At 31.2% G+C, this 16,905-nt stretch overlaps 1 protein-coding gene across 1 annotated transcript in view; it reads left to right on the forward strand.

The window, feature by feature from the left end:
• The window catches only part of LOC127719725 (uncharacterized), a 264,736-nt gene that overhangs the window by 8,542 nt on the left and 239,289 nt on the right, over positions 1–16,905 (forward strand). Inside the window, exons 5-14 of the mRNA XM_052225963.1 lie at positions 2,020–2,062; positions 2,456–2,622; positions 3,446–3,619; positions 7,266–7,481; positions 8,063–8,105; positions 8,536–8,699; positions 9,376–9,531; positions 10,282–10,491; positions 13,015–13,057; positions 13,585–13,748. Of these exons, the coding sequence (XP_052081923.1) occupies positions 2,020–2,062; positions 2,456–2,622; positions 3,446–3,619; positions 7,266–7,481; positions 8,063–8,105; positions 8,536–8,699; positions 9,376–9,531; positions 10,282–10,491; positions 13,015–13,057; positions 13,585–13,748 (1,380 nt within the window). The remainder of the gene's footprint in view (positions 1–2,019; positions 2,063–2,455; positions 2,623–3,445; positions 3,620–7,265; positions 7,482–8,062; positions 8,106–8,535; positions 8,700–9,375; positions 9,532–10,281; positions 10,492–13,014; positions 13,058–13,584; positions 13,749–16,905) is intronic.

The raw sequence follows: 16,905 nt of genomic DNA on the forward strand, positions 1-16,905 counted from the left end.
ATCATCTTATCAAAATTTAAGCTATTGAATTCTTTTTATTCCTTACTGTAATTTGCCAACACCTTTTCCGTATGCAGTGACTTTAACCACAAGACCTCTCATTAGATCTTATACAACTGCACAGTTCAAGTGCGTGGGAAAAACTGAATTGATTGAGTAAAAGGTAAAACAAAAGTGCAGTGGAAAGTAAATAGTGTCAAAAAAAAGTAAAATCACAAAAAAAACTGAACTACTGGGAAAATTCAAAAAATGAAGTCCCTAAACAAATGACAAAATCAAAAGATCAAACACATCAAACGAATGGATAACAACTGTCATATTCCTGACTTGGTACAGGTATTAAATGATTCTGAAACATCAATTAGGAATACTGAGTCAATTCAGAATAAGGAAATTACAAAAGGGAATACCTGTACCAAGTAAGGAATATGACAGTGGTTTTTGTTTGATGTGTTGAGCTTGATTTTTTTTAAGAATATTGATTTAAATTTTATAGTTATTAAAAGCATACATACTATTTAAAAAAAAATCATTATTTATAACCATGTATTGCTAACTATTATGGTGATCACAGTAAATCTTAGGTTAACATTCTATAAGTCATTTCTTTACTCTTATTTTCATATGCACACAATCAAAATAGTGGAATCTAATTTATTTGTACTTACCAAAAGATATTATTCAAAATGCATGTAAACATCAATGCTCCTTAAAATCAAACAGTCATGTTACCAGAGGAATATATCTGCATTATTAATCTAATGTTGAAATATAGAATTTTTTGGAACTATTTCATTTGCACCCATTTCCTTCAGGATAGAAGACATCTTTGCTTGTTGTCCAAGTTCAAATTCTAAATGAGTTGAGGGTTGTTTAAAGAAGTTTGAATTCTACTTTCTCTTTCAAATGTGTCCCGGTTGAATAAAGGACCTATAGCTTGAATATTAGATATATATTATTATAAAAAAAATTAGCCATTTATTGTTGATTTACCATCTTTAAAATGTTGAAAGTTATAGTAATTGCAGAAAATGTAAAAAGCCATGTGCTCTCCTTCATTTGGCCTCACACTTTATGTTCAAAATACTTCCTATCCAGTGTCTACACAAACATAAATGGAAAGCAGATGGTACATTTATACATTTCATTCCCCTTGGCTAACATACCAGGATTTACAAAATGACCAGTATTGGGATTTTTAAGGATATCCCAGGCCCTGATAGAAAAGGTTTTTTCAGGACAGCATTTTTATAATCAATTTTCACAATTTTTCGTAAATTTTTGTAATCTTTTACTAAAATCTTCTCTGAAACTACATAGACAAATCAAATTTTTGAAATAATAAATGGGTTGAAAGCTGTATAAATCAAACGAAAGATTAGATTTTGATCCACACAGTTTCCTTTAAAAAAGTATTATTGTTGCATTGTTTCATACATCAATTGTAAAAAAAATATCAGGTGAGGACTACAGGCTCCTTGGAGCCTGTAGTTTATAATAATTGCCATATCATTGTAGTGTTGGTCTAACAATTGTAATTTCTGAAATTTTATGATGTTTTGGAAAAACAGATTTACAAAATCTTATATCTATGCTTGCAACAAGTTAAGCAAAATTAAATGTGCAGTTAGGCCCATAAACTGCTTTTATATCTAGAATATACAGGCTACAATAAATGTAAATTTAGGAGATAACTGTATTGTATCCCATAAAGAAGAAATTGAGGCTCAAAATGTGACTTTTTTTGTTTATTTTGTGAGAAATAACATACCAAAAAAAAAAATCGGAATTCAAAATGGTGGCTTTCTTAGTTCTGGACTGGTAGAATGTGGAATCTAACCCTTCAAAATATTTGTCAACGTCCAATGAAAATTATCATTATAAACAAATTGCATTAGAATACATACTACTTATCGAAACATTAGAAATTAAACAGGGGCTAATAAAATGTATAAAAAGGATATAAGTTTTTGTTATGACATGGTTCCGATAAGTTTTCCACGTATAATTATATTTTAGGAGATTTATGGCAAGTTTGGCTTAGAGGAATTGTTAGAATTGAGTAAGTAAATTGTTCTTTTAATCATTGTTTTGTTATTATTTTGTAATATGTAACATCTGATTTTTCAACTTATAATTCTTTGAATTTGAACACGCTTTCTTGATAATTTATGACGTATAAAAACCAGCAACATGTTTACCCCTCTTATTGAAGATTTGAAACTTTTTTTTTATTTTTCTGTGTATGTACATTGAAACTTATTGAGAAAAAAGTGTTTCAACAAAATCATAGCCAGACTGTGATTATATGAGTATTTAAATTGAGATCATCATTTTCATAATGCATTGTCATCAATATACTATTTATAAACACTCATTCATCCATAAGTTATTATTGGCTTTGGGTGAATTAATATGAAATTTATCTTTATTTTTATTTTTTTTTACTTTTTAGCTTCACCATTCATAATTTACTGAGTGAGAACCTGTACTTAGTAAACATGAACTTGAGTGTATGTTATGAGTCATCAGGAGCATGTGAAGTTGGACCTGTGAACATATTTGTCAACACTTTACTTCCCAAGAAAACTTGTGACTTTTCCAGGGACTTTGTTGTAACAGGTATGCATATACACTGCTTTACAGCATAATCCATTCAAGTGTTAACCATGTGTCTAGCAGGTGGTCTATCCTGATTTTGATCTATATTGAAAAAAGTGTATCATTGAAAATGAAGCTGAGAGATGGAAAATGACTTTTTAGGAAAGATCTCTGGAAACGAGGTGTTGGTTTCATCTGACCAATTTCAATGATAATTAAGAAGTAGCTCATTGTTTGATTTAGAATCAAATGAATAGGATAAGAAATACATTATTTATAGTTTGAGAAAAGAATTATTATTGAAAAGAAAATCTGTGAGCTAGAATAATTTCAGTTTGCAATGTCATCAAGATTGTTTGTTTTTAGATACATTAGTGGTAATGAATATTAGCATTTTTTATCAAACAGGAAATATGAGATAGGATAAAATTATAAAATGATTCAAAAACTTGATATTGGTTTCAAATGATATGTTTTAGGGAAATATTAGAAAAATGTTCTATTTTGAAAGGAAATAACTTGTTTTATTGTTTTTGTTATTTGTTTTTATTTCAATTAGCCACATTTTCCCCCTTTATTTGGAAGTCGTTTTTATGTTGCCACTAATTTGAGCCGAAGCATTATTGTCCATTTATAAGCACAATTATTTAACCATACTTGTGTTAAGCTCAATTCTGTGTCCATAGTTGTTTTTTTTCAATTGTTTAAGTGTCCTGTTAACGATAATGCAATGCTGTCGGTTACAAATTTTTTATTGTTAGAGGAAATGAAATCCATGTAGAAAGTAAACAACCTGATTGCAAGGTTATTGTGTTCAATTAATTCCATTATTATCCTTTTTTAGGGTTCTCCTTGGAAGCAAAGAGACAGACTTACCATTTAGTTGGAGTCACCACACTTCCTTGGTACTTTGTGCAGCAGGTTTTGAATACAGCCAGTGTGTCACAATATCTATTGGAAAAGTCATGTAACAGACGGACTTCACCATTTGGTACCACTTACGATGGATGGATGAAAGGTAAGGCCAATATAATTTAGTGGGAGACACCACACTTCCTAGCTACTTTGTACAGCAGGTATTGAATACAGCCAGTGTGTCACAATATCTACTGGAACAGTCGTGTAACAGACGGACTTCATCATTTGGTACCACTCACGATGGATGGATGAAAGGTAAGGGCATTATAATTTAGTGGGAGTGTCCACACTACCTAGCTACTTTGTACAGCAGGTGTTGAATACAGCCAGTGTGTCACAGTATTTACTGGAGCAGTCTTGTAACAGACTGACTTCACCATTTTGTACTACTTACGATGGATGGATGAAAGGTAAGGGCAATATAATGGATGGAATATAAAGGTAAAATAGCATAAAATCTGGCTGTTTAATATCAAAGGAAGGCGTCTGAAACATGAGTAAAATGTTTTTTTAGCTTGTACTTTTCTATTTTTTTGGCAGTTAAGATACCCTATGCTAGCTCACCAGATGTGCTTTTTTCTGCTGAAGTACTGAAATAAGTGTCTTTATACAGAGTGCCTGTATTTTATTCATAACTAATTGGACAATCTTTTTCATGCTTTTAAACATAACTTATAGGAGATAGTGCTTAATGGAGAATAATTTTAAACCTGAAGACGAAAAATAAATTTCAAGGATTCAAAACAGTATGTGCGTTGTTTCAGCCTCAGAAGTAACGTCCTTATCACCCATGCATTGATCACTTAACACAAGAACTGTAATGTTCTTTTCATCCTACTTTTATTACACTATTCTTTACTATTTTATTTAATTGAGTAACCTTGTCAAATCTAGTTCCAGTTAGACAGCTAACTTTTCAGGTCAAGACATTGGTAACATGACGAAAGCGGAGTTGTTGAAAATAGTTGGACGCGATTCACAAAAAATGACATCGAGTCCAATAAGCATAGCTATCATGTTCGACCCTTTGTCCTGTAAACAACTATGATCTTTTAGGTCAGATGAAAGTTCTTTTAAAAGTCCAATTTCAGTGTCAACAAATTCTTTTTGACTGGTCCCCCATTAACTCAATAAGCAGACCCAGAAAAGCAGAAACAAACAGTTCCACTCGAGTTGTCCGTATTTACACTAGTACTGCGTACCTACAGTTTATAGTTTTTCCTTAATCTTCAACACATGATATTACAATGAAATTCAACTATAAACACGGAAACAATAATGATACAAAAGCATCACATAGGATTTTATCTTTTTCTTATAACGTATCTGTTTTGATCTGTGGCGAGTGTTTATAATTTGATACGCCTCGTCACCAATTAAAAAATGCTGTGTGTCGTCTTCAACACGGAGCCTAGGCTCACATCGAACAGCTATGAAGGGCCCTAAACATAACTAGTATAAAACCATTCAAACGGGAAAACCAACGGCCTAAATCTATATAAAAAAACGAGAAACATGAAACACTTATGAACCACATCAACAAACGACAACTACTGAACATCAGATTCATGTATGTCATATATGTATACTTGACCTTAAATAACTGTTTTAGGCTGATGCTTTATAGATTAAAAGCCAAGCATTTGAGGGATTGAAATTTTCCAGAAAATTTGTTAAGTGGGGTATTGACAAATGAACCATCCACCACTTTTTTTAGCTCACCTGGCCTAAAAGGCCAAGTGAGCTTTACACATCACTTGGCGTCCGTCGTCTGTCGTCGTCGTCCGTCGTCGTTAACTTTTACAAAAATCTTCTCCTCTGAAACTACTGGACCAAATTTAACCAAACTCGACCACAATCATCATTGGGGTATCTAGTTTAAAAAAATGTGTCCGATGACCCGGCCGGCCAACCAAGATGGCCGCCATGGCTAAAAATAGAACATAGAGGTAAAATGTAGATTTTGGCGTATATCTCTGAAACAAAAGCATTAAGAGCGAATCTGACATGGTGTAAAATTGTTCATCAGGTCAAGATTTATCTGCCCTGAAATTTTTAGACAAATCAGACAACTCATTGTTGGGTTGCTGGCCATGAATTGGTAATATTTTAGAAAATTTTGCAGATTTTGGTTATATCTTAAATATTATTATAGATAGAGATAAACTGTAAACAGCAATAATTTACAGCAAAGTAAGATCTACAAATAAGTCTACATGATCAAAATGGTCAATTGACCCCTTAAGGAGTTATTGCCCTTTATAGTCTTTTTTAAATTGTTTTTGTAAATTTTTGTAATCTTTTACAAAAATCTTCTCCTCTGAAACTACTGAGACAAATTTAACTAAACTTGGCCACAATCATTATTAGGGTATTTAGTTTAAAAAATGTGTCCGATGACCTTGCCCGCCAACCAAGATGGCCGCCATGGCTAAAAATAGAACATAGGGGGTAAAATGCAAGTTATGTCTATTATTTTTTGAACAGTTATAAATAGAGAAAATCTGAAAGGAGCAAAAATGTTCAGAACAATGAGCTCTACCAATTGTTCATATACATCAAAACAATTAGACAAATTCTTATAGGAGTTATTGCCCATAAATGACAAATTTTACCATTTTTTTTCATTTTTGCCTATTATAATGAAAACTATGATATTTAGAGAGAAACATTTTTTTCCCCGTTATGCCTTATATGATTTAAATTATAATAGATAAATAAACACTTTAAATCACAAAAATGATCAGCAAGGCAAGATCTATTAAAGAGTCAAATTTTGCCGATATAGTTAGTAGACTGTCACTCTTCATAGGAGTGATTGCCCTTAAATGAGGATTTATTTTACCCTGAGCAAAAAATAAAGAAGATAGAGAGAAACTAAACAGACTAAAAGATCAGTAATACAAGATCAACAAAATAGAGATTTTTGTCATGAAGTCTATTCTCATCTACAATGTTGGAAAGTGTCCTTTTGTATGATATGCACAAAGACCAAGGTGAGCGACACAGGCTTTTTAGAGCCTCTAGTTCTACTTCAGTATTATCTTTAAACAGCTATTCCCTGCTTGTAATTATTGCCTGCTGACATTGATTTATATTGAACACCTAAATATTCAGAATTCATTCTCTGAAAGTGAAAAATCAATGGCAAAAATTTCTCTGTCCCATTTATACTAAAATTAATAAATTTTATAGCATGAAAAAAAACTGTAAAACGCTTTGAAGTTGCTGTTGGTTTATTTTTATGGTTTAATGACTTGATGCATTTCTAGTGTTGGGGATTTGCATGTGTATATATAAAAGTTCCTGTTTAAATATGAGAAAGTATTTAAGATGAGAAAAGGCAAAACAAGTACATTATAAATTCATGTTTGTTAACCATAAAGTATTTTAAAAAATAAGTCTGTATTAACTCGGAGATGTGACATTTATTCAGTTTGTTGGCAATGTTGAGGAATTCTTAAATTTAAATTTGTGGATACAGGCTTGTCTATTCTTTATAGACATCCTCAGCATCTACGAACATTTATTACTGTTTAGAACTGAATTATTGAATCTGCATTGCATTATGAGATGCATTCCAGTTGTCCAAGGCTTTATATCAAACTTGATAATGTATGGTATTCATTTATTAGTCAGGTGTACGTGTATTATCATGGAAATTACGCTATAATTCTCTATATTTTGAAGTAGAAAATGGATATAGTGTGACTGTTGATTGAAATTCTGCTTTCTATTTTTAACAGGTTGTACTACTCAGTCCCTGACACTGGAATATATCAAACAAACAGAGACAACCTGTTATACATTACCAGATTGTACAGGGTTCCAGTGTTGTGTAGATGCCCCTATCATTGGAAGGTCTTTCTTGTACAAAATATCTGTTGATGCTTGTAAATACAAATTGACTGTCGCCATTGAAGGTCTGGAATATGAACAGAATCTCTTGACTTACAAGTTTGGTAAGTTCAGATGTGTATGAAAAACATAATTATGAAAAATAAATAAAAAATAAAAAAAAATGTAAATAATAGTTTTGATGGATAATTAATTGATAAAGCAACATACACGAATTAATTGCTTATTACAAAAAAGACAGATCAAGTTTGAATTTTGGTGGCATCACTTTTACCTTTTAAATGGTTATGCCCCTTTACAAATCGAAAAATTGCTGAATTCTTTGTTTCCGTTTCCTAACTAAAGGTTACATCCACAAAATATTATGAATCTTATACACAATGCATATTACCACAAAATACAGATCAAGTTTGATTTTTTATGGCGTCACTTATACAATTATAGAGTTTTACAAATGAACACATTGCTGAATTTTTCATTTCAATTCTCTAACTTATGTTTGCCTCTACTAAATGTTATTAAACGTATACCCAATACTTGTTACCACATTACTAAATCAAGTATCAATTTGGGTAGCATCAATTATACCGTTCTAGAGTTATGTTCTGTTATAACGCTATATGCCAGCTGGGGCATCATTTGTGTTTAATGGACACATTCCCCATTTATTTTTTATTTATTTTAGGTACACAAGATAAATTCTACATAAATGGTGTCTTCAGAATGGAGTAAGTACAATTAATAATAGAAATATGTCAAATTTCTTCAAAAAAGAAATGTAACTGCAGTGAACTTTTGGAACATGAGGAAAAACAATAAGCTTGATAAGAAAATGCAGACTTTGGATTATAATTCTATAATTTATAATTTATCAATGTCCCTAACAGAGGAAAGGAGTATCAAGATCCTTCCAGACACTTTTGAAGAGGTTTAGAAAACATCTAAAACAATGTGAAAATACCACATTGAAGAGATATTTTAGAAGCTGTGATCCTTCTGTGAAGGGGAAAGGTGAATTTTGAATCTATGCAATCATTCATGAAATATAAATTTCATACTTTAAAGAGTTCTCTTGATAGTTTGTAAAAAAAAGTGGAATCTGGATACATAAAATTGAAAGTCTAGTGTGGATACATTATGGATTTGTGTAAATTTCAGCTACCGGATTGAGGAATTGCCAATAGATAGTTTATACTTTTTGACAGTAACACTGAGTGTATGTTTAGAAGCCAATGCTGATTGTGCTGTACAGAGATTAGTTGCTAATAATCTGAAGTTAGTCAAACCTACATGTATAAATACTGACCAGTTTGCCATTCCAGGTAATATAATAACTTATAGAGGGTTAATACATTTAGGTCATTTAGGTCATTTTAAATATCAGAATGTGATTTAAGTTGAACTTTTTGGTTGAATTAATTTTTCTTGTAGATTGCTACAGTGAAATATTTAACAAATGTAATATTGATTTCACCTAATGACTTACTTAACAGTGAATTGTACTACGTTGCAAATTGTCTAAATATTCAGTAGCTTTTGGGTTTGATTGTTTATGTAAACCAACAAATTTTCAAGAGCTATTCATATTCACCAGATATTCACTATTTTTTGTGAGCTATTTATTTTCAAGAGTGTAAAAAAAATAATTATAAATGGTCACTAAATTTTTTGAAGTTATATCTACTGTTATACAAAAACACAGATGTAGTTAAACAAAAATTGTGAAAATATATTGTCATATAATTGACAAGGAAAGACTAAACCTGAAAAATGTATCTGCGAAAATAGTAGGTTTTCAATATATATATGTACAACAGTTAGTATGCAAGTAACGCTCTACTTAAACATTAATAAGTTGGATACTTGCTATATTTGAAGGTCACATGGTGATCTATAACCTTAAGATATATAATTTGGTAGTAAAAAAGTAAAGTAGTGTTTTACTGGTATCTCTTATGTCATCATCTCTTTTTATCCATTGGAAAATTACATTTCTAGGATTTTCACTGTTAGACTGGAAGGCTAGAAAAGGATTAAGTCCATCAAACTCTCTACCAGAATATGCCGTTTTTCTCCTCATGAGTGATCTGAACATAGCCAAGTACAAGAAGGAACCACAGTGTACCATAGCATCACAAGGCTGGCAATCAGGAGGTAATAATCTTAGGATGAAGAACTGCAATTTTACTCTAAATGTATTGATGTTTATGCAGAATTTACCATGTAAAACAAATCTTATGCCATGCTTTTTTGAAGTTGTTGGTATTAAGATTTTTTAGGTGTAAGGTTGAGGATTTAAAATGACATTTAATGATTCTTAGAAACATTCAGCCATTGTCAAAACAGGAAGTTGCATGAAGGGAGACAACTTTGGAGGGAAAATGTACTAAAATGGCTGTTTTCTGCTCTTTGGTCGGGTTGTTGTCTCTTTGACATATTCCCCATTTCCATTCTCAATTTTAAAACCAGAATTGGTTAATCTTGCTCCTTGTCATGAATTTTTGGTGGCAATTTGTTAAACAAATAATCTTAAAAGGTGGTAGTAATTAATATTTAAATTGAAAAATATAATGCTTTATTGATAAACCACCTTAGAAATAAAAAAAGAAAACTTTATTCCTGTAAAAGTTTCTTTCAGATGCATCTTGTAATATGTCAGCCTTTTATTGAACATATCTCAAATAACAATAAGGTACTTATTTTGGAAAGGGCTCTTATTTGTTTTCTTTGCCAAGAAAAAATCTACCCATTGTACATGCTGATTGAAATTTGAAAGATATATGATATTCATTTATTGGGGCACTAGCTACAAGATATATAAAAAATCTAAAATAGATGTTTTACATTGTTATGAATCAAATATGAGAATTTGAGTAAAATCAGCTAACATGAATTTTTTTACAGGATGTACATTAGCAATTGACAAGCCAATGCTCCATGACAATGTAACCTGCCAAGTGACCAGTAGTTGTACTGGTGTGAAGTGTTGTCTATACACAGAGGAACTGAACCGTAACATAGATGTACACCTTCTACTGAACCCATGTGACCAAAGTTTGTCTCTGACGATTGATTATCTAAAGTACAACAGAAGTTTGTTTGACTTCAGTTTTGGTTAGTTATAATTACTTATATCAAGATAGATTAAAAAAAATTAAATTGAAATCAGCATGTAAATTAAAGAAAATGAATTGTTTATTTTAGTATTGGACGAATATGAATCTAATCTTTCAAAAATTGGAAATATTGTTTTATTTCTGTAAATGTTTTGTGTGAAAGCATGTGAAATTCAGATCAGAAGAAGTAATTTTTGTAAGATGTTTTGATTTAAGATCAGGAGGTTTTTATTAACATTTTTTTGGTTGTAAACCATCTTTTGTAAAAATTGCCTTTTTCAGTATATTTTTCTTCAATCTTTCATCTGAATGACATATATCAATGTCTCTAACCTAGGCTAAGATTTGACTTTAGTTGAACTTTTAGATGCTCACAAGGAAGCTATTAAACCAAGAGTTCCAAATGGTGAAGTTGGAATTATCCCTTCGTAAGTTTTACGGACGCCATCACTAGTTGGTTGACTGTTATGGAATATACGTTTCACAGATGAAAGAGGATATGTTCCTTTTGTCGTAACTACAGGCTCGTCCCCTTTTCTAATGGCTGCAATTTCATGAATGAATAATAAGACAATATGTTAAACAATAGATTACTAAGATGAATAGTTGATTTAAATTATTAATTAATTTCTAAAAATTCTGTAGCAAATTGAAGTGTTTCCTGTACATTTTTAGCTCACCTGGCCCAAAGGGCCAAGTGAGCTTTTCTCATCACTTGGCGTCCGTCGTCCGTCGTCGTCCGTTAACTTTTACAAAAATCTTCTCCTCTGAAACTACTTGGCCAAATTAAACCACACTTGGCCACAATCATCATTGGGGTATCTAGTTTAAAAAATGTGTCCGGTGACCCGGCCAACCAACCAAGATGGCCGCCATGGCTAAAAACAGAATATAGGGGTAAAATGTAGATTTTGGCTTATATCTCTGAAACCAAAGCATTTAGAGCAAATCTGATATGGGGTAAAATTGTTTATCAGGTCAAGATCTATCTGCCCTATAATTTCCAGATGAATCTGACAACCCGTTGTTGGGTTGCTGCCCCTGAATTGGTAATTTTATGGAAATTTTGCAGTTTTTGGTTATTATCTTGAATATTATTACAGATAGAGATAAACTGTAAACAGCTATAATGTTCAGCAAAGTAAGATCTACAATTAAGTCAACTTGACCAAAATGGTCAGTTGACCCCTTAAGTAGTTATTGCCCTTTATAGTAAATTTTTAACCATTTTTCGTAAATTTTTGTAATCTTTTACAAAAATCTTCTCCTTTGAAACTACTAAGACAAATTTAACCAAACTTGTCCACAATCATCATTAGGGTATCTAGTATAAAAAATATGTCCGATGACCCAGCCGCGAACCAAGATGGCCGACATGGCTAAAAAATAGTACTTAGGGTTAAGTGCAGTTTTTGGCTCGTATCTCTGAAAAAAAGTATTTAGAGCAAATCTGACAGAATAAAATTGTTCATTAGGTCAAGATTTATCTGCCCTGAAATTTTCAGACCAATCAGACAACACGTTGTTGGGTTGCTGCCCCTGAATTGGTAATTTTAAGGAAATTTTGCCGTTTTTGGTTATTATCTTGAATATTATTGTAGATAGAGATAAACTGTAAACAGCAAGAATGTTTAGCAAAGTAAGATCTACAATTTAGTCAACTTGACCAAAATGGTCAGTTGACCCCTTAAGGAGTTATTGCCCTTTATAGTCAATTTTTAACCATTTTTCGTAAATTTTTGTAATCTTTTACAAAAATCTTCTCCTTTGAAACTACTAAGACAAATTTAACCAAACTTGTCCACAATCATCATTAGGGTATCTAGTATAAAAAATATGTCCGATGACCCAGCCGCGAACCAAGATGGCCGACATGGCTAAAAAATAGTACTTAGGGTTAAATGCAGTTTTTGGCTCATATCTCTAAAAAAAAGTATTTAGAGCAAATCTGACAGAATAAAATTGTTCATTAGGTCAAGATTTATCTGCCCTGAAATTTTCAGACCAATCAGATAACACGTTGTTGGGTTGCTGCCCCTGAATTGGTAATTTTAAGAAAATTTTGCAGCTTTTGGTTATTATCTTGAATATTATTATAGATAGGGATAAACTGTAAACAGCAATAATGTACAGCAAAGTAAGATTTACAAATAAGTCAACATGACCAAAATGGTCAATTGACCCCTCAAGGAGTTATTGCCCTTTATAGTCAATTTTTTACAATTTTCATAAATTTTGTAAATTTTTGTAAATTTTACAAAATATTTTCCACTGTAACTACTGGGCCAAGTTCATTATAGATAGAGATAATTGTAAGCAGCAAGAATATTCAGTAAAATAAGATCTACAAACACATCACCATCACCAAAACACAATTTTGGCATGAATCCATCTGTGTCCTTTGTTTAATATGCACATATACCAAGGTGAGCGACACATGCTATTTAGAACCTCTAGTTGTAAATATGAATGTTTTAATTATAATTTCATTTGACATGTTTGAACAATGTATACATTACAGGAAGTTTACAGAAGTTCTACATGGAAAATGTTGTACGAGTAGAGTGAGTATCATAGACATAGAATAAATAACATTCAAAAAGAAACGATTTATGGATTTCTTAATCAAGATGATACTAATATATTAACATATTTCAAATAAAATACTGCAACTATTAATTAATAGACTATTTTCATAATACAGACATTTGACTCTAGAGTGTATAATTTTTTGACAGGTTATCTATTCTGTGGTAGGACACGTTCGTATTCAGCCATTAAGTGAGAGCAACTAAAAAAAAGGAAAATTAAACTTACAATCAGTGCATTCTGAGGAAAAAGTGTATTCCGATGATGTTATTCTTAATAGAAAAATTTAAAAACGTTTAATTTTCCCTCAAATCGCCCGATTTGTAAGCTAGATTTTGCCACATTCAATAAGGAGTCTGTAGTCTGTGATATGAAAATAGTAGAATTATTCACTGTTTACCATTGTAATATTTTTTTGTGAAGATGTAAAAATGGGTTTTTCATTATACAATATTTTGTAATTGTAAATTTCAATGTTCTACATTTTTAACATATATTCAAGCTATGTGATATACGATCTGACCAACAACTTCCAGTATCTTGTTGACATGAATGTCAGTATTTGCTATGAGTCATCAGCGCCATGTGAATTAGAATCAATGATTTTCCATAGTTCTGTGCTGCATAAAAAGCCTTGTCAGTGGAGGACAGGCTTCAGAGACCCAAGTAAGATTTTAATACTCTGACTTCTCTGGTCTAAATAAAATCTTTGTCAATGGAGAACAGCCTTCATATATCAATTTAGTAAGTTAATGATACTCTTGACTTCTAGGATCTGTCAAGTTTTGTCTTTAGCTTATTGATATGAATATAATGACACTAAATGACTAAAAGACATTGAGAGGTCAACATACAGAAAAGTACAAAAAGTATTCAGTTACAAAGGTGGCATCTTTACATTTGAAAATGAAAGTAGCAAAGTGCAAACTTAAACTTTAAATAAATTATGTAACAAAATACAACAAAAATAAAAATTTACCTTTAATACTTTGCAAAATGTCCTGAGAGCATGATTACATTTAATCATTTGAATCGATTGAGCTGTACACACACTTAAGATACAGTACTTTCAACCTTAGGTGTTACTATTTGAGCGATCAATCAGTGGTCATCGATCAGTCACCTATCAGTCAAGTTCGCTTCAAACTCAAGTCACTAATCCATCAGACTTGTAGTACAAATATTTGACTGATCAGACCAATCCGATTGATTGACCTTTCTGACCAATTGAACTCTACTACGTCACATGAAAAACTAATACAAATTATGGAATCTTAGTTTTGTTTCAATTAATTAAAATGGCAACATGGAAAATACGAAACGTTAAAGTACAAAAGATCAACAATTTTTTATTAATTATTCAGCAAAGTTTTAAGAATTTAAAAAGAAAAGAAATGTGCAGATTAAACTAAATTTAGATATTATGATAAAAGAATGGTCAGAAGTTATATATTTTCATACGAGGGGACTTCTAAAACAGTGTTTATTGCGATTGTGATTTCATTATTTCCCAATACGCTGGGGAAAATGAAATGAAATGATTATTAATTACAAATTTCAGTGTATTATTTTCAATGTTTTTTTTAGTATTTATTTCCCAATACGCTGGGGAAAATGAAATGAAATGATTATTAATTACAAATTTCAGTGTATTATTTTCAATGTTTTTTTTAGTATTTTATTCTTGTTATCTTAAAATTCTTTAAAAAACTTATGTCGAGGCAATTAAAAAAACAAATTACAAATAACATTCACGGCTGAATATTTTATAAAATAAGAAATAGTAGTAATTTTAAACAATGCGAACAACATTTTAGTATCTTTTCTCCGATATTCTTTTACTTTTATGAAAAACAACCAATCCTAAACTATAAAAAGTACAATCATCCAATGGCAGTCAATAATTTTCATTCAAATAAAGAAATGATTTCATTCTCATTCAACAAAAACAAAAGTTTATGCATATTTATTCTTCATTTTTTCACATTTTATTAAAAATAACTTATCTAAAGGCATTCATAATGACGGATAGCAATTGACGTTGCATTATTTCTGATATAAAAGAAGCAATATTTGCATTGTTACGCAATGCGAACATTCAATTTAGTATCTCTTCTCTGAAATTTAACATATTTTATGAAAAACAACCAATCCTGATGTACAAAAAGTACTGAAATCAAATGGTGGTTCATTATTTCTATCAAAATAAAGAAATTATTGCATTTATATTCAACACAAACAAATGTTTAAGCATTATTCTACTTACAATATTAAAATTCTTATTTAAAAATCTTATCTTGAGGCCTTTGAAATAACTAATTACAAATAACATTGCATTATTTTTTATCAAAAGAAGAAAAATTGGAAATTTGAACAATGCGAACAACATTTTAGTATATTTTCTCTGATATTCTTTTACTTTTATGAAATACAACCAATTCTAAACTATAAAAAGTACAAAAAGTCAATGGCGGTCAATAATTTCCATTAAAAAAAAGAATGATTGCATTCTTATTCCTCAAAAATAAAAGTTTATGCATATTTTCTCCTTACATTATAAAAATTCTCTTAAAAAAATCTTGTCCTGCTGACTTTGAAATCATAATAGTTATCAAAGGTATCAGGCTTATAATTTAATATGCAAGACGCATGTTTCGTCTACATAAGACTCATCAGTGACGCTCAGATCAAAATAGTTATAAAGCCAAACAAGTACAAAGTTGAAGAGCATTGGCATCGACCCAGTGGTGAAAATAGTTATCAAAGGTACCAGGCTTATAATTTAATAAGCCAGACGCTTGATTCGTCTACATAAGATTCATCAGTGACGCTCAGATCAAAATAGTTATAAAGCCAAACAAGTACAAAGTTGAAGAGCATTGGGGATCCAAAATTCCAAAAAGTTGTGCCAAATACGGCTAAGGTAAGCTATGCATGGGATAAGAAAATCCTAAGTATTTCGAAAAATTCATACTTTTGTAAACAGGAAATTTAAAAAAAAAAAATTAAAAAAAATTTACCATATAATTGATATTCATGTCAACACCGAAGTGCTGACTACTGGGCTGGTGATACCCTTGGGGACGAAACGTCCACCAGCAGTGGTATCGACCCAGTGGTGTAAATAGTTATCAGAGGTACCAGGCTTATAATATAATACGCCAGACCCATGTTTCGTCAACATAAGACTCGTCAGTGATGCTCAGATCAAAATAGTTATAAAGCTAATCAAGTACAAAGTTGAAGAGCATTTGGGATCCAAAATTCCAAAAAGTTGTGCCAAATACGGCTAAGGTAATCTATGCCTGGGATAAGAAAATCTTAAGTATTTCGAAAAATTCATACTTTTGAAAACAGGAAATTTAAAAAACAAAAAAATTGACCATAGAATTGATTTAATTATGTCAACACCGAAGTACTGACTACTGGGCTGGTGATACCCTCGGGACTAAACGTCCACCAGCAGTGGTATAGACCCAGTGGTGTAAATAGTAATCAAAGGTACCAGGCTTATAATTTAATATGTCTTCTTAAGACTCATCAGTGACGCTCAGATCAAAATAATTATAAAGCCAAACATTTACAAAGTTGAAGAGCAATGGGGATCCAGACTAGTTACAATTTTAGCAAAAGAAAAAAAATGGTATTTTAAACAATGCGAACAATATTTCAGTAAATTTTCTATGATATTATTTTACTTTTATTAAAAACAACCAATCCTTAGGGATCATAGATTTATTCTTACGAGGAAGCTCCGAGCATGCTCGGAGGATGCTCGGAGCTTTTTAAGTAGGCTCTTCTCAGCAGTTTATGTGACAATAAT

The sequence above is a fragment of the Mytilus californianus genome, unplaced genomic scaffold (assembly GCF_021869535.1).
Source record: "Mytilus californianus isolate M0D057914Y unplaced genomic scaffold, xbMytCali1.0.p SCAF_11, whole genome shotgun sequence".
Lineage (NCBI taxonomy): Eukaryota > Metazoa > Mollusca > Bivalvia > Mytilida > Mytilidae > Mytilus > Mytilus californianus.